Source organism: Salmo trutta, chromosome 21, assembly GCF_901001165.1.
Source record: "Salmo trutta chromosome 21, fSalTru1.1, whole genome shotgun sequence".
Classification (NCBI taxonomy): domain Eukaryota; kingdom Metazoa; phylum Chordata; class Actinopteri; order Salmoniformes; family Salmonidae; genus Salmo; species Salmo trutta.
In genome coordinates, this window is record NC_042977.1 from 37,699,396 (window position 1) to 37,723,000 (window position 23,605).

The window sequence follows — 23,605 nt, forward strand, 5'->3', positions numbered from 1 at the left end:
CGAGACAGATGAGTGAGACTGATAGAGACAGAGGAGTGAGATAGAAAGAGACAGAGAGTAGTCAGAGAGAGAAAGAGGAGTGAGATAGAGAGAAACTGATAGGAGTGAGATAGAGAGGAGAGAGACAGTGAGATAGAGAGACAGTGCTAAGTGAGATAGAGAAGAGAGAGACAGTGAGGAGTGAGATAGAGAGGAGAGGGACAGTGAGATAGAGAGGAGAGAGACAGTGAGGAGTGAGATAGAGAGGAGTGAGACAGATGAGTGAGATAGAGACAGAGAGTAGTCAGATAGTCAGGAGGAGTGAGATGGAGAGGAGAGAGACAGCGAGGAGGGGGATAGAGATGAGAGATACAGTGAGGAGAGAGACAGCAAGGAGTGAGATATGAGAGAGACAGGAGGAGTGAGATAGAGAGACAGCGAGGAGGGGATAGAGAGGAGAGAGACAGTGAGGAGTGAGATAGAGAGAGACAGTGAGGAGTGAGATAGGAGAGAGACAGGGAGGAGTGAGATAGATATAGAGAGGAGTGAGATAGGAGAGAGACAGGGAGGAGTGAGATAGGAGAGAAACAGGGCGGTGTGAGATAGGAGAGAGACAGGAGTAGTGAGATAGGAGAGAGACAGAGAGACAGCAAGGAGTGAGATAGGAGAGAGACACAGAGAAGTGAGATAGAGAGGAGCGAGGCAGAGAGTAGTCAGATAGAGAAAGACAAAGGAGTGAGAGAGAGGAGTGAGGTACTGAGGAGAGAGACAGAGAGGAGTGAGATAGAGAGGAGCGAGACAGATGAGTGAGATAGATAGAGACAGAGGGTAGTCAGATAGAGAGAGACAGAGGAGTGAGAAGGAAAGAGACAGAGAGGAGTGTGATAGGAGAGAGACAGGAGGAGCGAGATAGAGAGGAGTGAGACAGAGAGGAGTGGGATAGAGAGGAGAGAGACAGTGAGGAGTGAGATAGAGAGCAAGGAGTGAGATAGAGAGGAGAGAGACAGTGAGGAGTGAGATAGAGAGGACAGAGACAGTGAGATAGAGAGGAGAGAGACAGTGAGGAGTGAGATGGAGAGGAGAGATACAGAGAGGAGTGAGATAGAGAGGAGCAAAACAGATGTGTGAGATAGATGGAGACAGAGGAGTGAGATAGAGAGAGACAGAGAGTAGTCAGATAGAGATAGACAGAGTGAGATAGAGAGAGACAGAGAGGAGTGAGATAGAGAGAGACAGTGAGGAGTGAGATAGAGAGACAGTGAGGAATGAGATAGAGCGAGACAGGGAGGAGTTAGATAGAGAGGAGAGAGACAGAGAAGAGTGAGATAGAGAGGAGCGAGAGATGATCAGTGAGATAGAGACAGAGAGTAGTCAGATATAGAGAGACAAAGGAGTGAGATAGAGAGAAACAGATAGACAGTGAGATAGAGAAGAGAGAGAGCGAGGTGTGAAATAGATAGGAGAGAGACATTGAGATAGGGAGGAGAAAGACAGTGAGGAGTGAGATAGAGAGACAGTGCTAAGTGAGATAGAGATGAGAGAGACAGTGAGGAGTGAGATAGAGAGGAGAGAGACAGTGCGATAGAGAGGAGAGAGCCAGTGAGGAGTGAGATAGAGAGGAGAGAGACAGAGAGGAGTGAGATAGAAAGGAGCAAGACAGATGAGTGAGATAGATAGAGACAGAGAGGAGTCAGATAGAGAGAGACAGTGAGGAGTGAGATAAAGAGGGACTGTGAGGAGTGAGATAGATCGAGACAGTGAGGAGTGAGATTGACAGAGGAGTGAGCTTGAGAGAGACAGAAAGGAATGAGATAGACAGAGGAGTGAGATAGAGAGAGACAGAGAGGAGTGAGATAGAGAGAGACAGTGAGGAGTGAGATAAAGAGGGACTGTGAGGAGTGAGATAGAGCGAGACAGTGAGGAGTGAGATTGACAGAGGAGTGAGCTTGAGAGAGACAGAGAGGAGTGAGATAGACAGAGGAGTGAGATAGAGAGAGACATAGAGGAGTGAGATATGAGAGAGACAGGAGGAGTGAGATAGAGAGGAGAGAGACAGAGAGGGGTGAGATAGAGAGGAGTGAGACAGAGAGTAGTCAGATAGAGAGAGAGGAGTGAGATTGAGAGAGAGAGGAGTGAGATAGAGAGGAGAGAGACAGAGAGGAGTGAGATAGAGAGGAGCGAGACAGATGAGTGAGATAGATAGAGACAGAGGCGTGAGATAGAGAGAGAGAGCGTAGTCAGATAGAAAGAGACAGAGGAGTGAGATAGAGAGAGACAGAGAGGAGTGAGATAAAGAGAGACAGTGAGGAGTGAGATAGAAAGAGACAGAGAGGAGTGTGATAGGAGAGAGACAGGGATGAGTGAGATAGGAGAGAGACAGGGAGGAGTGAGATAGGAGAGAGACAGGGAGGAGTGAGATAGAGAGAGACAGAGAGGTGTGAAATAGAGAGAGACAGAGGAGTGAAATAGAGAGAGAGAGAGGAGTGAAATAGGAGAGAGACAGTGAGGAGTGAGAATAGAGAGAGATAGGTGAGGAGTGAGATAGGAGAGAGACAGGGAGGAGTGAGATAGAGAGAGACAGAGGAGTGAAATAGAGAGAGACTGAGAGGAGTGAGATAGGAGAGAGACAGAGAGAGACAGGGAGGAGTGAGATAGGGGAGAGACAGGGATGAGTGAGATAGGAGTGAGATAGAGAGAGACAGAGAGAGACAGGGAGGAGTGAGATAGGAGAGAGACAGAGAGAGACAGGGAGGAGTGAGATGGAGAGAGACAGGGAGGAGTGAGATAGGAGAGAGACAGGGAGGAGTGAGATAAGAGAGAAACAGGAAGAGTGAGATAGAGAGAGACAGAAGGAGTGAGATAGCGTGGAGTGAGACAGAGAGGAGTCAGGAGCTTCTGCAGATGGAGGATAATTAAATATTAATAGTTAGCAGTGGTGAGGCTGTGATTAGTGCTGATTGGGCGTCAGGCAGGGAAGACACCGTTCACACACCTTGGGAGTAACTGGCTCCATCTGAATACACACTTAGCCTTCTAGCTAGCTCATAGCCTTTCTGTCTTCCTCCCTCTTCATAATTCTGTTTCTCTCCTTCTACCTTCCTTCCTCCCTCTCCCCAGCCTGGTCTCTGAATACCTCTTAATCCCGTTGCTGAGGAAAGTGGTGAGGATACGGAGATGTGAGAGTCAGAGGCAGCATGTATCATATTTATATCATCTAGCTGACGCTCTTATCCATAGCAACTTACAGTAGTGAGTGCATCCATTTTCATACTGGTTCCCCATGGGAATCAAACCCACACCCCTGGCATTGCAAGCACCATGCTCTACCAGCTGAACTACATGGGACCTGTTCTATTTTACATGCTGTATGTAAGCACTATCCCGTTGACCTGGCATCATCCCCCAGTTATTTTAGCCTTTAGCCGTACCCTTATCCTACTCCTCTTCTGTTCCTCTGGTGATGTGGAGGTTAATCCAGGCCCTGCAGTGCCTAGCTCACTCCCATTCCCCAGGCGCTATCATTTGTTGACTTCTGTAACCGTAAAAGCCTTGGTTTCATGCATGTTAACATTAGAAGCCTCCTCCCTAAGTTTGTTTTATTCACTGCCCTAGCACACTCTGCTAACCCGGATGTCCTGGCCGTGTCTGAATCCTGGCTCAGGTACACCACCAAAAACACTGAAATTTCCATCCCTAACTATAACATTTTCTGACAAGATAGAACTGCCAAAGGGAGCTGTGTTGTAATCTACTACAGAGGTAGCCTGCAGAGTTCTGTCTTACTATCCAGGTCTGTACCCAAACAATTCGAGCTTCTACTTTTAAAAATCCACCTTTCCAGAAACAAGTCTCTCACCGTCTATGCCGCTTGCTATAGACCACCATCTGCCCCCAGCTGTGCCCTGGACACCATATGTGAATTGATTGCCCACCATCTATCTTCAGAGCTCGTGCTGCTAGGTGACCTAAACTGGGACATGCTTAACACTCCGGCCATCCTACAATCTAAGCTTGATGCCCTCAATCTCTAACAAATGATCAATGAACGCACCAGGTACAACCCCAAATCCGTAAATACGGGCACCCTCATAGATATCATCCTAACCAACTTGTTCCAAATATACCTGTTTTCAACCAAGATCTCAGCGATCACTGCTTCATTGCCTGCATCCGTAACGGGTCTGCGACCACCCCTCATCACTATCAAATGCTCCCTAAAACACTTCAGCGAGCAGGCCTTCCTAATCGACCTGGCCTGGGTATCCTGGAAGGATATTGACCTCATCCCGTCAGTAGAGGATGCCTGGTTGTTCTTTAAAAGTGCCTTCCTCACCATCTTAAATAAGCTTGCCCCTTTATTTATTTTTTAACCAGGAACAGATCTAGCCCTTGGTTCTCTCCAGACCTGACTGCCCTTGACCAGCAAATCAAATCAAAATCAAATCAAATTTATTTATATAGCCCTTCGTACATCAGCTGAAATCTCAAAGTGCTGTACAGAAACCCAGCCTACAACCCCAAACAGCAAGCAATGCATGTGAAAGAAGCACGGTGGCTGGGAAAAACTCCCTAGGAAAAACTCCTGAGAAAGGCCAAAAACCTAGGAAGAAACCTAGAGAGGAACCAGGCTATGAGGGGTGGCCAGTCCTCTTCTGGCTGTGCCGGGTGGATATTATAGCAGAACATGGTCAAGATGTTAAAATGTTCGTAAATGACCAGCATGGTCAAATAATAATAATCATAGTAATTGTCGAGGGTGCAACAAGCACGTCCGGTGAACAGGTCAGGGTTCCGTAGCCGCAGGCAGAACAGTTGAAACTGGAGCAGCAGCATGGCCAGGTGGACTGGGGACAGCAAGGAGTCATCATGCCAGGTAGTCCTAGGGCTCAGGTCCTCCGAGAGAAAGAAAGAAAGAGAGAATTAGAGAGAGCATATTTACATTCACACAGGACACTGGATAAGACAAGAGAATACTCCAGATGTAACAGACTGACCCTAGCCCCCCGACACATAAACTACTGCAGCATAAATACTGGAGGCTGAGACAGGAGGGATCAGAAGACACTGTGGCCCCATCCGATGATACCCCCGGACAGGGCCAAACAGGCAGGATATAACCCCACCCACTTTGCCAAAGCACAGCCCCCACACCACTAGAGGGATATCTACAACCACCAACTTACCGTCCGAAGACAAGGCCGAGTATAGCCCACAAAGATGTCCGCCACGGCACAACCCAAGGGGGGGGCGCCAACCCAGACAGGAAGACCACGTCAGTGGCTCAACCTACTCAAGTGACGCACCCCTCCCATGGACGGCATGGAAGAACACCAGTAAGTCAGTGACTCAGCCCCTGTAAAAGGGTTAGAGGCAGAGAATCCCAGTGGGAAGAGGGGAACCGACAAGGCAGAGACAGCAAGGGCGGTTCGTTGCTCCAGCCTTTCCGTTCACCTTCACACTCCTGGGCCAGACTATACTTAATCATAGGACCTACTGAAGAGATAAGTCTTCAGTAAAGACTTAAAGGTTGAGACTGAGTCTGCGTCTCTCACATGGGTAGGCAGACCATTCCATAAAAATGGAGCTCTATAGGAGAAAGCCCTACCTCCAGCCGTTTGCTTAGAAATTCTAGGGACAATTAGGAGGCCTGCGTCTTGTGACCGTAGCGTACGTGTAGGTATGTACGGCAGGACCAAATCGGAAAGATAGGTAGGAGCAAGCCCATGTAATGCTTTGTAGGTTAGCAGTAAAACCTTGAAATCAGCCATTGCCTTAACAGGAAGCCAGTGTAGGGAAGCTAGCACTGGAGTAATATGATCAAATTTTTTGGTTCTAGTCAGGATTCTAGCAGCCGTATTTAGCACTAACTGAAGTTTGTTTAGTGCTTTATCCGGGTAGCCGGAAAGTAGAGCATTGCAGTAGTCGAGCCTAGAAGTAACAAAAGCATGGATTAATTTTTCTGCGTCATTTTTGGACAGAAAGTTTCTGATTTTTGCAATGTTACGTAGATGGAAAAAAGCTGTCCTTGAAGCAGTCTTGATATGTTCTTCAAAAGAGAGATCAGGGTCCAGAGTAACGCCGAGGTCCTTCACAGTTTTATTTGAGACGACTGTACAACCATCCAGATTAATTGTCAGATTCAACAGAAGATCTCTTTGTTTCTTGGGACCTAGGACAAGCATCTCTGTTTTGTCCGAGTTTAAAAGTAGAAAATTTGCAGCCATCCACTTCAGCACAAAAACATCCTGTGGCGTACCGCATTAGCATCGAATAGCTGTCACGGGTGTCGTAGGGTAGAGACCAAGACGCAGCGGGAAAATGTACATTCATCTTCTTTTTATTTGGTGAAGAAGGAAAACACATATAACGTATACAAAAACACAAACGAACTTGACAGTCTTGTCAGGCAAACAGCTAAACAAGCACAATGTCCCACAAAAACCCATGAAAAACAAAACTCCTAATTATAGGACCCTCAATCAGAGGCAACAATAACCAGCTGCCTCCAATTGAAGGTCCAACCCCAATTAACTAAACATAGTAATACAAAAGACTAGATAGAACATAGAAATATACTAACATAGAACAATGACTAACAAACCCCGGACTAATAAATCGAATCACCCCTCTACCTAAACACATACACAAAACACACCCTGAACGACATAAAACAAACACCCCCTGCCACGTCCTGACCAACCCCTATACTAGTCAGGACGTGACAATAGCCCCCGTGATATGCAACTTTTCAAGGACGTTAGGAACAAATAAACACAGGCAGTCAGGAAAGCTAAGGCTTGCTTTTTCAAGCAGAAATTTGCATGCTGTAGCACAAACTCAAAAAATGTTCTGGGAAACTGTAAAGTCCATGGAGAATAAGAGCACCTCCTCCCAGCTGCCCACTGCACTGAGGCTAGGAAACACTGTCACCACCGATAAATCCACTATAATTGAGAATTTCAATAAGCATTTTTCTATGGCTGGCCATGCTTTCCACCTGGCTACCCCTACCCCGGTCAACAGCCCTGCACTCTCCACAGCAACTCGCCCAAGCCTCCCCATTTCTCCTTCACCCAAATCCAGATAGCTGATGTTCTGAAAGAACTGCAAAACCTGGACCCCTAAAAATCAGCCTGGCTAGACAATCTGGACCCTCTCTTTTTAAAATTATCTGCCGAAATTGTTGCAACCCCCATTATTAGCCTGTTCAACCTCTCTTTCATATTGTCTGATATTGCCAAAGATTGGAAAGCTCATCCCCCTCTTCAAAGGGGGAGACACTCTCGACCAAAATTGCTACAGACCTTACCGACCATTTCGAATCCCACCATACTTTTTCCGCTATTCAATCTGGCTTCAGAGCTGGTCAAGGGTGCACCTCAGCCACGCTCAAGGTCCTAAACGATATCATAACCGCCATCGATAAGAGACATTACTGTGCAGCCGTATTCATCGACCTGGCGAAGGCTTTTGACTCTGTCAATCACCATATTCTTATTGGCAGACTCAACAGCCTTGGTTTCTCAAATAATTGCCTTGCCTGGTTCACCAGGCGAGGCAATTGCTGACAACTACTTCTCTGATAGAGTTCAGTGTGTCAATTCGGAGGGCCTGTTGTCCGGACCTCTGGCAGTCTCTATGGGGGTGCCACAGAGTTCAATTCTCGGGCCGACTCTCTTCTCTGTATACATCAATGATGTCGCTCTCGCTGCTGGTGATTCTCTACTTGCACATTCATCTTCTGCACATCTACCATTCCAGTGTCTAATTGCTATATTGTAATTACTTCACCACCTTGTCCTATGTATTGCCTTACCTCCCTTATCTTACGTCATTTTCACTCACTGTATATAGATTTTTGTTTTTTTCTACTGTATTATTGACTGTATGTTTGTTTAATCCATGTGTAAGTCTGTGTTGTTGTATGTGTCGAACTGCTGTCCTTTATCTTGGCCAGGTCACAGTACAAAAGAGAAAACCTAGAAAACCTTTGACCAGACAGTACAGCTGTTCCAATAACCAATTTAACCTCCTGTAGTTCTATTTGTTGTGTTAACCAGTCTGTTCTCGCTGTCTCTGTCTGTCTGCAGTGACGTTGTTGGACTCCATGTCTGCTCTGGGAGACCTGGGCTGGGAGGCATACCCTGCAGAGGGGGTGAGTAACACTGTGACATCACTTCCTGTCTGAGGCAGCCAAACGGGATCCCTTCAACCCGATCCACACGCACACACACACACACACACACACACACACACACACACACACACACACACACACACACACCGTTGTTCCTTTGGAACTTTTGTGAGTGTAATGTTTACTGTTCATTTTATATTGTTTATTATCCATTTCACTTGCTTTAGCAATGTAAACATGTGTTTCCCATGCCAATGAAGCCCTTTGAATTTTGAGAGAGAGAGAGAGATGACTTCTAGCTATATCTGGAGTCTGGAGGGGGAATTTACAAATTATTCGCTGGCTTCGTTTTTTTGCCGGCTGCGATTTGGCTAGGGGGTGCATATTGTACTGTAACACTGGCGTTGGGTTGTGTTATAGGCTGTGATTTGGGGAGGGGGTGCATATTGTTATGTAACACCGGCGTTGGGTTGTGTAACAGGCTGTGATTTGGGGAGGGGGTGCATATTGTATTGTAACACCGGCGTTGGGTTGTGTAACAGGCTGTGATTTGGGGAGGGGGTGCATATTGTATTGTAACACTGGCGTTGGGTTGTGTAACAGGCTGTGATTTGGGGAGGGTGTGCATATTGTATTGTAACACTGGCATTGGGTTGTGTAACAGGCTGTGATTTGGGGAGGGGGTGCATATTGTTATGTAACACCGGCGTTGGGTTGTGTAACAGGCTGTGATTTGGGGAGGGGGTGCATGTTGTTATGTAACACCGGCGTTGGGTTGTGTTACAGGCTGTGATTTGGGGAGGGGGTGTATATTGTACTGTAACACTGGCGTTGGGTTGTGTAACAGGCTGTGATTTGGGGGGGTGCATATTGTATTGTAACACTGGCGTTGGGTTGTGTAACAGGCTGTGATTTGGGGAGGGGTGCATATTGTATTGTAACACTGGCGTTGGGTTGTGTAACAGGCTGTGATTTGGGGAGGGGGTGTATATTGTATTGTAACACTGGCGTTGGGTTGTGTAACAGGCTGTGATTTGGGGAGGGGGTGCATGTTGTTATGTAACACCGGCGTTGGGTTGTGTTACAGGCTGTGATTTGGGGAGGGGGTGCATATTGTATTGTAACACTGGCGTTGGGTTGTGTAACAGGCTGTGATTTGGGGAGGGGGTGCATATTGTTACGTAACACTGGCGTTGGGTTGTGTAACAGGCTGTGATTTGGGGAGGGGTGCATATTGTATTGTAACACTGGCGTTGGGTTGTGTAACAGGCTGTGATTTGGGGAGGGGGTGCATATTGTACTGTAACACTGGCGTTGGGTTGTGTAACAGGCTGTGATTTGGGGGGTGCATATTGTTATGTAACACTGGCATTGGGTTGTGTTACAGGCTGTGATTTGGGGAGGGGGTGCATGTTGTTATGTAACACCGGCGTTGGGTTGTGTTACAGGCTGTGATTTGGGGAGGGGGTGCATATTGTATTGTAACACCGGCGTTGGGTTGTGTAACAGGCTGTGATTTGGGGGGGGTGCATATTTTTATGTAACACCGGCGTTGGGTTGTGTAACAGACTGTGATTTGGGGAGGGGTGCATATTGTTATGTAACACCGGCATTGGGTTGTGTAACAGGCTGTGATTTGGGGAGGGGGTGAATATTGTTATGTAACACCGGCGTTGGGTTGTGTAACAGGCTGTGATTTGGGGGGGTGCATATTGTATTGTAACACTGGCGTTGGGTTGTGTAACAGGCTGTGATTTGGGGAGGGGGTGCATATTGTACTGTAACACTGGTGTTGGGTTGTGTAACAGGCTGTGATTTGGGGAGGGGGTGCATATTGTACTGTAACACTGGCGTTGGGTTGTGTAACAGGCTGTGATTTGGGGAGGGGGTGCGTATTGTACTGTAACACTGGCGTTGGGTTGTGTAACAGGCTGTGATTTGGGGAGGGGGTGCATATTGTACTGTAACACTGGCGTTGGGTTGTGTAACAGGCTGTGATTTGGGGAGGGGGTGCATATTGTATTGTAACACTGGCGTTGGGTTGTGTAACAGGCTGTGATTTGGGGAGGGGGTGCATATTGTACTGTAACACTGGCGTTGGGTTGTGTAACAGGCTGTGATTTGGGGGGGTGCATATTGTTATGTAACACTGGCGTTGGGTTGTGTAACAGGCTGTGATTTGGGGAGGGTGTGCATATTGTTATGTAACACCGGCGTTGGGTTGTGTAACAGGCTGTGATTTGGGGAGGGTGTGCATATTGTTATGTAACACCGGCGTTGGGTTGTGTAACAGGCTGTGATTTGGGGAGGGTGTGCATATTGTTATGTAACACCGGCGTTGGGTTGTGTAACAGGCTGTGATTTGGGGAGGGTGTGCATATTGTTATGTAACACTGGCGTTGGGTTGTGTAACAGGCTGTGATTTGGGGAGGGTGTGCATATTGTTATGTAACACCGGCGTTGGGTTGTGTAACAGGCTGCTGTGAAGGAAACAACCCAGGGAGTATCAGTCATGCCTCGTTAAAACACAAGAGAGGAATGGAGAGAAGGAGTGAATGAATGAATGAATGAATGAATGAATGAATGGAAAGGCATTCGGCAAGAAATGACATAGGGATGTAACCGTAGAAACCAGCTGAAGAGAAAGAGAGAGCTGAAATCTTGAATGTTTCTTTTCTTTAACTGATGGCACCTCCATTGAAAATATTTCAGTGTGATTTCTACAACCTGGTAGTTTGCTGACAACACCAAAGCTGTGGGTTCTAGCATTAAAATACTACATGCTACATGTTAACCACACAACCAACTTAAAATAAAATACCTATTTCAAATAGTAGAGGTAAGCTTGATTGCAACCTCAATCAAGCATTTGACAGTTTGACGTACATTGTATGTATTTGACCCAAGTGTGGTTAACAGTTTGATAAAGACCACACTGTCTAACACCCATCTTGATGATTCAAGGCTCCTGCTTTGTGCCTCTGGCTGAGGGCTTAAGATAGGAGAAGAGTTACAGGTACTTACTTCAGATGACACAGAACACACAGGTTGGCTGTGTCACGCCACGGCAACAGAAGATATCAACAGGCTGGCTGTGTCACGCCACAGCAACAGAAGATATCAACAGGCTGGCTGAGTTACTCCACAGCAACAGGAGATAACAACATGCTGGCTGAGTCACTCCACAGAAACAGGAGATAACAACATGCTGGCTGAGTTACTCCACAGAAACAGGAGATAACAACAGGCTGGCTGAGTTACTCCACAGAAACAGGAGATAACAACATGCTGGCTGAGTTACTCCACAGAAACAGGAGATAACAACATGCTGGCTGAGTTACTCCACAGAAACAGGAGATAACAACAGGCTCGCTGAGTTACTCCACAGAAACAGGAGATAACAACAGAAATGATGATATCCTCCTTACCTGTATTACCCTGCCTGAGGTAACCTGAGGAAATAGAGCACGAGAGAGAGAAATGAGGGGGGAGAGAGAGTGAGGAATATATATATATATACAGTTGAAGTCGGAAGTTTACATACACTTAGGTTGGAGTCATTAAAACTCATTTTTCAATCACTCCACAAATTTCTTGTTAACAAACTATAGTTTTGGCAAGTCGGTTAGGACATCTACTTTGTGCATGACACAAGTCATTTTTCCAACAATTGTTTACAGACAGATTATTTCACTTATAATTCACTGTATCAAAATTCCAGTGGGTCAGAAGTTTACATACACTAAGTTGACTGTGCATTTAAACAGCTTGGAAAATTCCAGAAATTGATGTCATGGCTTTAGAAGCTTCTGATAGGCTAATTGACATAATTTGAGTCAATTGGAGGTGTACCTGTGGATGTATTTCAAGGCCTATCTTCAAACTAAGTGCCTCTTTGCTTGACATCATGGGAAAATCAAAGGAAATCAGCAAAGACCTCAGAAATAAAATTGTGGGCCTCCACAAGTCTGGTTCATCCTTGGGAGCAATTTCCAAATGCCTGAAGGTACCACAGTCATCTGTTTTCAAACAATAGTACGCAAGTATAAACACCATGGGACCACGCAGCCGTCATACTGCTCAGGAAGGAGACGCGTTCTGTCTCCTAGAGATGAACGTACTTTGGTGCGAAAAGTGCAAATCAATCCCAGAACAACAGCAAAGGACCTTGTGAACCTGCTGGAGGAAACGGGTACAAAAGTATTTATATCAACAGTAAAACGAGTCCTATATCGACATAACCTTAAAGGCCGCTCAGCAAGGAAGAAGCCACTGCTCCAAAACTGCCATAAAAAAGCCAGACTATGGTTTGCAACTGTACATAGGGACAAATATCGTACTTTTTGGAGAAAGGTCCTCTGGTCTGATGAAACAAAAATAGAACTCTTTGACCATAATGACCATCGTTATGTTTGGAGGAAAAAGGGGGAGGGTTGCAAGCCGAAGAACATCATCCCAACCTTGAAGCACGTCAGCAGCATCATGTTGTGAGGGTGCTTTGCTGCAGGAGGGACTGGTGCACTTCACAAAATAGATGGCATCATGAGGTAGGAAAATGATGTGGATATATTGAAGCACATCTCAAGACATCAGTCATGAAGTTAAAGCTTGGTCGCAAATGGGTCTTCCAAATGGACAATGACCCCAAGCATACTTCCAAAGTTGTGGCAAAATGGCTTAAGGACAACAAAGTCAAGGTATTGGAGTGGCCATCACAAAGCCCTGACCTCAATCCTATAGAAAATTTGTGGGCAGAACTGAAAAAGCGTGTTACGAGCAAGGACAGCCTACAAACCTGACTCAGTTACACCAGCTCTGTCAGGAGGAATGGGCCACAATTCACCCAACTTATTGTGGAAAGCTTGTGGAAAGTTACGCGAAACATTTGACCGAAGTTAAACAATTTAAAGGCAATGCTACCAAATACTAATTGAGTGTATCTAAACTTTTGACCCACTGGGAATGTGATGAAAGAAATAAAAGCTGAAATAAATCATTCTCTCTACTATTATTCTGACATTTCACATTCTTAAAATAAAGTGGTGATCCTAACTGACCTAAGACAGGGAATCTTTACTAGGATTAAATGTCAGGAATTGTGAAAAACTGAGTTTAAACGTATTTGGCTAAGGGGTATATATACACTGCTCAAAAAAATAAAGGGAACACTTAAACAACACATCCTAGATCTGAATGAAAGAAATAATCTTATTAAATACTTTTTTCTTTACATAGTTGAATGTGCTGACAACAAAATCACACAAAAATAATCAATGGAAATCCAATTTATCAACCCATGGAGGTCTGGATTTGGAGTCACACTCAAATATAAAGTGGAAAACCACACTACAGGCTGATCCAACTTTGATGTAATGTCCTTAAAACAAGTCAAAATGAGGCTCAGTAGTGTGTGTGGCCTCCACGTGCCTGTATGACCTCCCTACAATGCCTGGGCATGCTCCTGATGAGGTGGCGGATGGTCTCCTGAGGGATCTCCTCCCAGACCTGGACTAAAGCATCCGCCAACTCCTGGACAGTCTGTGGTGCAACGTGGCGTTGGTGGATGGAGCGAGACATGATGTCCCAGATGTGCTCAATTGGATTCAGGTCTGGGGAACGGGCGGGCCAGTCCATAGCATCAATGCCTTCCTCTTGCAGGAACTGCTGACACACTCCACCCACATGAGGTCTAGCATTGTCTTGGGGAGGAACCCAGGGCCAACCGCACCAGCATATGGTCTCACAAGGGGTCTGAGGATCTCATCTCGGTACCTAATGGCAGTCAGGCTACCTCTGGCGAGCACATGGAGGGCTGTGCGGCCCCCCAAAGAAATGCCACCCCACACCATGACTGACCCACCGCCAAACCGATCATGCTGGAGGATGTTGCAGGCAGCAGAATGTTCTCCACGGCGTCTCCAGACTCTGTCACGTGCTCAGTGTGAACCTGCTTTCATCTGTGAAGAGCACAGGGCGCCAGTGGCGAATTTGCCAATCTTGGTGTTCTCTGGCAAATGCCAAACGTCTTGCATGGTGTTGGGCTGTAAGCACAACCCCCACCTGTGGACGTCGGGCCCTCATACCACCCTCATGGAGTCTGTTTCTGACCGTTTGAGCAGACACATGCACATTTGTGGCCTGCTGGAGGTTATTTTGCAGGGCTCTGGCAGTGCTCCTCCTGCTCCTCCTTGCACAAAGGCAGAGGTAGCGGTCCTGCTGCTGGGTTGTTGCCCTCCTACGGCCTCCTCCATGTCTCCTGATGTACTGGCCTGTCTTCTGGTAGCGCCTCCATGCTCTGGACACTACGCTGACAGACACAGCAAACCTTCTTGCCACAGCTTGCATTGATGTGACATCCTGGATGAGCTGCACTACCTGAGCCACTTGTGTGGGTTGTAGACTCCGTCTCATGCTACCACTAGAGTGAAAGCACCGCCAGCATTCAAAAGTGACCAAAACATCAGCCAGGAAGCATAGGAACTGAGAAGTGGTCTGTGGTCCACCTGTAGAAGCACTCCTTTATTGGGGGTGTCTTGCTAATTGCCTATAATTTCCACTTGTTGTCTATTCCATTTGCACAACAGCATGTGAAATTTATTGTCAATCAGTGTTGCTTCCAAAGTGGACAGTTTGATTTCACAGAAGTGTGATTGACTTGGAGTCACATTGTGTTGTTTAAGTGTTCCCTTTATTTTTTTGAGCAGTATATATATATATATATATATATATATATATATATATGTCAAGCAAGTCTCTTATTATTATTGATGTCCTTTAGTACTGGTTTCTTTGCAGCCTGACTCACACAGGCCTGACTCACACAGTCTTCTCTGAACAGTTGATGTTGAGATGTGTCTGTTACTTGAACTCTGCAATCTAAGGTGAGGTCAACTCTAATTAACTGATCCTCTGCAGCAGAGGTAACTCTGGGTCTTCCTTTCCTGTGGCGGTCCTCGTGAGATCCAATATCATCATAGCACTTGATGGTTTTTGCAACTGCACTTGAAGAAACTTTTGAAGTTCTTGAAATTTTCCAGATTGACTGACCTTCATGTCTTAAAGTAATAATGGACTCTTGTTTCTCTTTGCTTATTTGTGCTGTTTTTGCCATAATAGGGCTATATTCTGTATACCACCCCTACTTTGTCACAACACAACTGATTGACTCAAACAAATTCAGAAGGAAAGAAATTCCGCAAATTAACTTTTAAGAAGGCACACTTGTTAATTTAAATGCATTCCATGTGACTACCTCATGAATCTGGTTGAGAGAATGCCAAGAGTGTGCAAATCTGTCATCAAGGCAAAGAGTGGCTACTTTGAAGAATCTCAAATCTCAAATATATTTTGCTTTGTTAAACACTTTTTGGTTACTACATGATTCAATATGTGTTATTTCATAGTTTTGATGTCTTCACTATTATCCTAAAATGTAGAAAATAGTAAAAAATAAAGAAAAACCCTTGAATGAGTCGGTGTGTCAAAGCTTTTGACTAGTACTGTATATATACATATATACATATTTGCACATCGCTACAACACTGTATATAGACATACTATTACATTTTAAATGTCTTTATTATTTTGGAACTTGTGTGAGTGTAATATTTACTGTTCACTTTTCAATGTTTATTTCACTTTTGTTTATCCATTTCACTTGCTTTGGCAATGTAAACATATGTTTCCCATGCCAATAAAGCCCCTTGAATTGAATTTAGAGAGAGAGAGCGAGAGAGAGAGAGAGAGAGAGAGAGAGAGAGAGAGAGAGAGAGAGAGAGAGCGAGAGAGAGAGAGAAAGAGAGAGAGAGAGATAGGAGAAAAAGAGATAGGAGAGATCGAGAGGAAAGAGATAGGAGAAAGAGATAGAACACCATTGTAAATACAACCCATATTTGTGTTTGCTTTATTTTTGCTTTTGTACTTTGTACTAACTGTTTGCACATCGTTACAACAGTGTACATGGACATAATACAACATTTGAAATGTCTTTATCCTTTTGGAACTTTTGTGAGTGTAATGAGAGAGAGAGAGAGAGAGAGAGAGAGAGAGAGATAGCTGTGGTGCTGATCAGTATGTAAATATCTGCATCTTGTTTTTTTATCTAATTAAACTCTGACCCCAGAATCTGCTTACAAGTCACACAGACAGACATTCCCACCAAAGATTTTTGGGGACTTTTTGTCTTTCTTTAAGGATACATCCTCATTTCATTAACCCCCTCCACCCCTTGAAAAAACTAATTTCCCCTGTGCTGCATACTCACCTTGCCCTCTACCTCACGATACAAAACAACATCACACATCACAATAACCTGAGGAAACAGATAATTCAACAACACACATTTGGCATTTTCCTTATTTGAATACCTGTACCCCATTACAGACATCCCAACAGTAAGACCCACCCCCAACCTCTCACACAGACATTCCAATAGAGACATTAAAAGGCATTAACCTGGCGCACACAGAAAACACATGAATCACAGTTTCACTCATGACACAGAAAGGACACACCTGTCAAACTCCCAGGTCGCTCCTAATGTTCCTCACTTTAGTGCAGAGGCTGTAGAGGGCTTTACCTCCCACCCCCTCAAACTCCCCCAGGCTCGGAGTGTTAAAGTCCAACAAGTCCTCCATACCCCATTGCCAGTTCCCAGTCTCTGCCATCACCTGCAGTGGCGGAAACATTGGTGGCCCCTCCCCCTTTGCCGCTCAAACACCCCCCTTACCAGCACAGACAGTGCATCCTGGACCTCCCCCAGGAATCTCTCCAGCAGCCTAAGAGATGTGAATTCTGTTTGTTATGCCAGGACTTCCAGGGTTTTCGACCCCTCCTCCCTCCCAGCCTTAGTAAACCCGCTGCCATCAGTCGCTTCTGCAGGGTGGCTGCCCCGATAGAGGGCATCCTTGTCTAATGCCCCGCCTCACCCAGACTGGCCTACTGAGCCCCCCTCCCATTTTGACCATACATGATGCCCCACTATACAACATCTTCACACAAGCCAAAAACATTTCCCTAAACCCAAACACCGACACCACATTTAACAGATACTCATGGTCTACTCCATCAAAAGCTTTCTCTAAGTCTAGAGACCGGTTCAAAGTTTACATTAGAAACTCAACAAGTTCAACATGTCCCTGATAAAGAACAATTTGTCAGTGATTGAGCGTCCCGGTACATGGTATGTCTGGTCCTTGTGCAATATAGAGTCCATATGGGGCTTCAGTCTGTTAGCGAGGACCTTGGCAAATATCTTCTAGTCCGCACAGAGCAATGCCACATGCCTCCAATTCTTAAGTTAAGACAAGTCCCCTTTTTTAGGCAGGAGAGTCAGAGCCACCCGACGGCAGCTCATCTGCAACTCTCCTACCCCGACGCACTCACGCAACACGCAAAATATGTCCAGTCCAATTATTTCACTGGGAGTCCATCGACCCCAGGTGCATGGCCAAGGGACATCTGGGTTACAGCCTCTGCCAGTTCATGGGACAACAAGGGAATTTCCATTTCATCCCTCTGTGCCAGAGAGAGCTTAGGGAGTTCTGCAAACAAGACCTGAGCACACATAGGATCACACAGCTCTGCCCTATACAACTCAGTATAAAACTCCACAGTCCGCTCCCGCATCTCCCCCACCTCAGAGGTCACCCGCCCATCCGACAGCCGCAGACAATGTGTACCCTTGGCTTCACCACTTTCCAAACCAAAGAAGAAGGAGCTGGGAGCATCCATCTCCTTGAGAACCTAGCTCTTACAAGTGCACCCTTTGCTTTAACCTGGAAAAACTGCCAGGTCCCTACGTAATTCAGCTAAATTAGCCTGGAGGCCTACATTGCCTTGCCACACAAGCTCTACTTCCACTTCACTGATACTACACTTGAGTTCCACCAATACTCTCCTAGCCTCAGAGGATGAGAGAGCTGTATACTGTTGACAGAAAAGCAGAATTTGGACTTTCCCACAACCCACCATTGACTCAGAGACTCATACTCTTCTCTTCGCTTCCCCCACCTTTCCCCAAAAGTCTGGAAACCTGAGCAAAAAGTGCCAACTTGTAAGAGCTTTACATTAAACTTCCAATAGGATGCCTGCTGATGCCTTGGGGAAATAGACAGCCGAGCCATGGTTATGTGGTGATCTGAAAAACCCACAGGGAGAATGGTAGCACCCAACAGCCTATTGCTCTGATTCCTAGACATGTAAAACCGATCGAGTCGAGCTGCACTCACCCCAGCCCCAAAGACCTTCACACATGTATACTGACGTGTTGGGATGTCTTGTTCTCCAAACATCCACTTGGTCAAACTGCTTAATGATGTCCCTTAACACCCCCACTGAGCCTGAATGAAGCTTCTCCCCTTTTCTATATTTCGTAAAATCCATCGCACAGTTCCAGTCCCAGCCGACCACCAGCGTCTCCTCAGGCGCTACCTGGAGAGTTCCTGTCTGGGGGCATCCAAACAGACGCTGCCCCCTCTCTCACCCTGGGTTAGGCCCAGCCTCTGCTGCCTGCGTCTCATGGCCCCCTGCACATTTACCTCAATTTCCACCACTTGCGCTTGTACCCGCACCTTGTCTACGGCCTTTATGTGGGCACGCAAAGCTCTTATGCCAGAAATCCCTACACTCAATGCACCGTAGACTATCTGTGCTGGCAAACCCCACATAGAGCCCCTCCCCATGCCTCACTTTAAAATGCACATTTAACTGTTGCTCAATGTTATTCAGAAACATGAACACTTGCCTCCGGAACGAAACAACATGCTTAACAGCATCTGCCTAAAAACCTGCCAACACTACACGAAAACCGCTAGCAAATTTACCAAACCGACTCAGTTCTTTCCGGATTTGATCATCCGAATAAACAGTCAGATTCACAACTGCCACCCTAGTTGAAAGAGTCGAAAGTGGAGAAATCAGCACCAACACATCCATTACAAGTATTCTATTAGCAATCAGCCTACCCACCAAATTCACACTTTTCATGAACACTACTACAACTTTGTTCATTCTGGATAAGGAATGTATAAATTCAGTTCCTACCTGTTCGCTGACCGCGAGCAGAACCTCTTCTACCTTAACTCCATTCTCAGCAACCCACCTGAAACCATCCTGTAACAACAGCGTCTCCTCTGCGCTAGGCTGCGAAGCCATCGCGCACATCACACCGTTCAAACCCCAGGAGACTAAAACTCTGTCCTTTTCCTCCCTAACTTTGAAAAAAACCAGTGGGTACTGCTAAACTAGCAGTGTGTTAACCCTCCACCATAGAAAATAAAAATGTAAAGAAAAGACCAAGGAAAGAATCAAGAAAATATTTACGGACAGAGCCCTTCACCCGGCCTCTCAACTACAAAACACTCCCAGCATACATTGAGAGAGAGAGAGAGAGAGAGAGAGAGAGAGAGAGAGAGAGAGAGAGAAATGTCCTCATGTGTGCTACCGATATACCCCCAATAGAATCCCCATACATTAATGATGACAGCTTATCCATCCTAGAGGGGGAGATCAACCATTTCCAGGCCCAGGGACATACAGACTGTGGCGACCTAAATGCCAGAACTGGACAAGAACCTGACACACTCAGCACACAGGGGGACAAACACCTACCTGGAGGTGACAGTATTCCCTTCCAAATTTGCTCCCCTAGACACAACTATGACAAAACAACAAACAAAAATGGGTCACAACTCCTGCAGCTCTGTTGCACGCTGGGTCTGTACATAGTCAATGGTCGGTTTCGAGGAGACTCCTATGGTACAGTAGGTAGACCTACATCTCATCCCTTGGCAGTAGTACTGTGGATTACTTTATCACTGACCTCAACCAAGAGTCTCTCAGAGTGTTCACAGTCAGCCCACTGACACCCCTATCAGATAACAACAAAATCACAGTCTACCTGAATAGAGCAATACTCATCCCTGATCCATCAACGCCAAATGAAATGCACAATATTAAGACATGTTATGTAGATGGAAGGAAATTAGTGTAGAAATCTACCAAAAAATAATTAGGAAATAACAAATTCAAGCCTTTTTAGACAACTTCCTGGACAAAACATTTCACTGTAATAGTGAAGGTGTAAACTTGGCAGTAGCAGACAACCAAAGAAAATGAACAACTATGACAAATGGCTTGATGAAGAATGCAAAAACATAAGAAAAAAAATGTAGAAACCTACCCAACCAAAAACATAGATACCCAGAAAACCTGAGTCTACGCCTTCACTATGGTTAATCACAAAAACAATACAGAAATACACTACGGAAATACAAGGAACAGCCCGTCAGAAATCATCTCAATGTAAATGAATAATCCATAGATTCTAACCACTTCTGGGGAAATTGGAAAACACTAAACAAACAACAAGACGAAGAGTTATCTATCCAAAATGGAGATGTGTGGATTAACCACTTCTCAATTTTTTGGGGTTCTATAACAAAGAACAAACAACAAAAACATATAAATGATCAAATACAAATCTTAGAATCAACTATTAAATACCACCAGAACCTACTGGATTCTCCAATTACACTGAATGAACAGCAGGACAAAATACAAACCCTCCAACCCTAAAAGGCCTATGCTGTTGATGATATCCTACATGAAATTATAAAATATACAGACCACAAATTCCAATTGGCTATACTTAAACTCTTTAACATCATCCTCAGCTCTGACATCTTTGTCAATATTTGGAACCAAGGACTGATAACCCCAATCCACAAAGTGGAGACAAATCTGACCCCAATAACTACCGTGGGATATGCATCAACAGCAACCTTGGGAAAATGCTTTGCATTATCATTAACAGCAGACTGGTACTTTTCCCCAGTGAAAACAATGTACTGCGCAAATGTCAAATTGGCTTTTTACCAAATTACCGTATGACAGACCACATATTCACCTTGCACACCTTAACTGACAAAGAAACAAACCAAAACAAAGGCAGAGTCTTCTCATGCTTTGTTGTCTTCAAAAAAGCTTCTGACTCAATTTGGCATGAGGGCCTGCTATACAAATTGATAGAAAGTTGTGTTTTGGGAAGAACATACAACATTATAAAATCCATGTACACAAACAACAAGTGTGCAGTTAAAATAGGTAAAAACACACACATTTCTTTCCACAGGGCAATGGGGTGAGACAGGGATGTACCTTAAGCCCCACCCTCTTCAACATAAATATCAACGAATTACCGAGGGCACTCGAACAGTCTGCAGCAACTGGCTTCCGCCTACTAGAATCTGAAGTCAAATGTCACCTGTTTGCTAATAATCTGGTGCTTCTGTCCCCAACCAAGGAGGGCCTACTGCAGCACCTAGATCTTCTGCACAGATTCTGTCAGACCTGACAGTAAATCAGGTCTGCCCTGACAGTAAATCTCAGTAAGACAAAAATAATGGTGTTCTATAAAAGGTCCAGATGCCAGGACCACAAATACACATTCCATCTAGACACTGTTGCCCTAGATTTGATTTGATTTTAGAGCACACAAAAAGCTATACATACCTCGGCCTAAACATCAGCACTACAGGTAACTTCCACAAAGCTGTGAATGATCTGAGAGACAAGAAGGGCCTTTTATGCCATCAACAGGAACATAACATGACATACCAATTTGGATCTGGCTAAAAATACTTGAATTAGTTATCGAACCCATTGCCCTTCATGGTTGTGAGGTCTGGGGTCCGCTCACCAACCAAGAATTCACAAAATTGAGACATTGCATGCAGAATTCTGCTAAAATATCCTCTGTGTGCAACGTAAACCACCAAATAATGCATGCAGAGCAGAATAAGGCCAATACCTGCTAATTATTAAAATCCAGAAAATAGCCGTTAAATTATACAACCGCCTAAAAGGAAGCGATTCCCGAACCTTCCATAATAAAGCCATCACCTACAGAGAGATGAACCTGGAGAAGAGTCCCCTAAGCAAGCTGGTCCTGGGACTCTGTTCACAAACACAAACAGACCCAGAACAGCAACATAATTAGACCAAACCAAATAATGAGAAAACAAAAAGATAATTACGTGACACATTGGAAACAATTAACCAAAATCAGAGCAAACTAGAATGCTATTTGGCCCTAAACAGAGAGTACACAATGGAAGAATATCTGACCACTGTGACTGACCCACAATTAAGGAAAGCTTTGACTATGTACAGACTCAGTGAGCATTGCTATTGTGAAAGGCCGTGAAAGGCTGATCTGGTTCTCACAAGAAGACAGGCTATGTGCACACTGCCCACAAAATGAGGTGGAAACTGAGCTGAACTTCCTAACCTCCTGCCAAATGTATGACCATATTAGAGACACATATTTCCCTCAGATTACACAGACCCACAAAGAATTTGAAAACAAATCCAATTTTGATAAACTCCTATATCTATTGGGTGAAATTCCACAGTGTGCCATCACAGCAGCAGGATTTTTGACCTGTTGCCACAAGAAAAGGGCAACCAGTGAAGAACGAACACCACTGTAAAAACAACCCACATTTATGTTTATTTATTTTCCCTTTTGTACTTTAACTATTTGCACTTTGCTACAACACTGTATATATATACGTAATAAAATGGCAATCAGTGAAGAACAAACACCATTGTAAATACAATCCATATTTATTTAATTTCCATTTTGTACTTTAACTATTTGCACATTGCTACAGCACTGTATATAGACATAATATGACATTTGAAATGTCTTTATTCTTTTGGAACTTGTGTGAGTGTAATATTTACTGTTCATTTCACTCTTGGTTATCCATTTCACTTGCTTTGGCAATGTAAACATATGTTTCCCATGCCAATAAATCCCCTTGAATTTAATTGAGAGAGAGAGTGAGAGAGATAGAGAAAGAGAGAGAGGGGGGTGGAGGGAGGGAAGATGGGAGAGAAAGAGATACACATTTAGAGTTGAATGATGCAAGATAAACACCAAGTTTAATTAAGCACCAGTCATAACAAAATGATTTACATGCATACATCTTTTCATGGCTTTTCTTTCTTTCAAGAAACAAACGTTTAGGCTGTCACAGAGTCCTACTGGTGGCAGCGACTCCATGAAACTGAGTCACACATTATAGACTTCACTTCCCCTCTCTCACTCTCCAGGATAACAGACGGAAGATAGTGGGAAATTAGTTCATGCTCATTACAGGAGAGAAGGTGTGGGATAAGGGAGACATTTAACATTTGTCATTTAGCAGCCCATCTTATCCAGAGCATCGACAAATGTTTCACTTAGTCTGCTCGGCTACCTGCCCTCCGAGAGAGCGTGAGAGAGAGAGAGAGAAGTATAGCTGAGGCACTGAGCAGGAGGAGCACTATGTAGGTCTCTGGATCTTGTGTTTAATATGAGGGGGATTATTTATTTAAACTCTGACCCCGGAATCTGCAGGCAGGTCACAGAGACAAACATTTCCACCATTCAGATATGGTATGGCCTCGGCTGGATAGCTGTCTCTCGGACTCAATCCACCG

The 23,605-nt window shown here is 44.9% G+C and overlaps 1 protein-coding gene across 7 annotated transcripts in view; it reads left to right on the forward strand.

The window, feature by feature from the left end:
• Positions 1-23,605, forward strand: part of LOC115157364 (ephrin type-A receptor 3-like) — a 218,364-nt gene that overhangs the window by 33,568 nt on the left and 161,191 nt on the right. For all 7 annotated transcript variants that reach the window (XM_029705555.1, XM_029705551.1, XM_029705552.1 and 4 more), the window contains exon 2: positions 8,070-8,134. In XM_029705555.1, the coding sequence (XP_029561415.1) occupies positions 8,070-8,134 (65 nt within the window). The remainder of the gene's footprint in view (positions 1-8,069; positions 8,135-23,605) is intronic.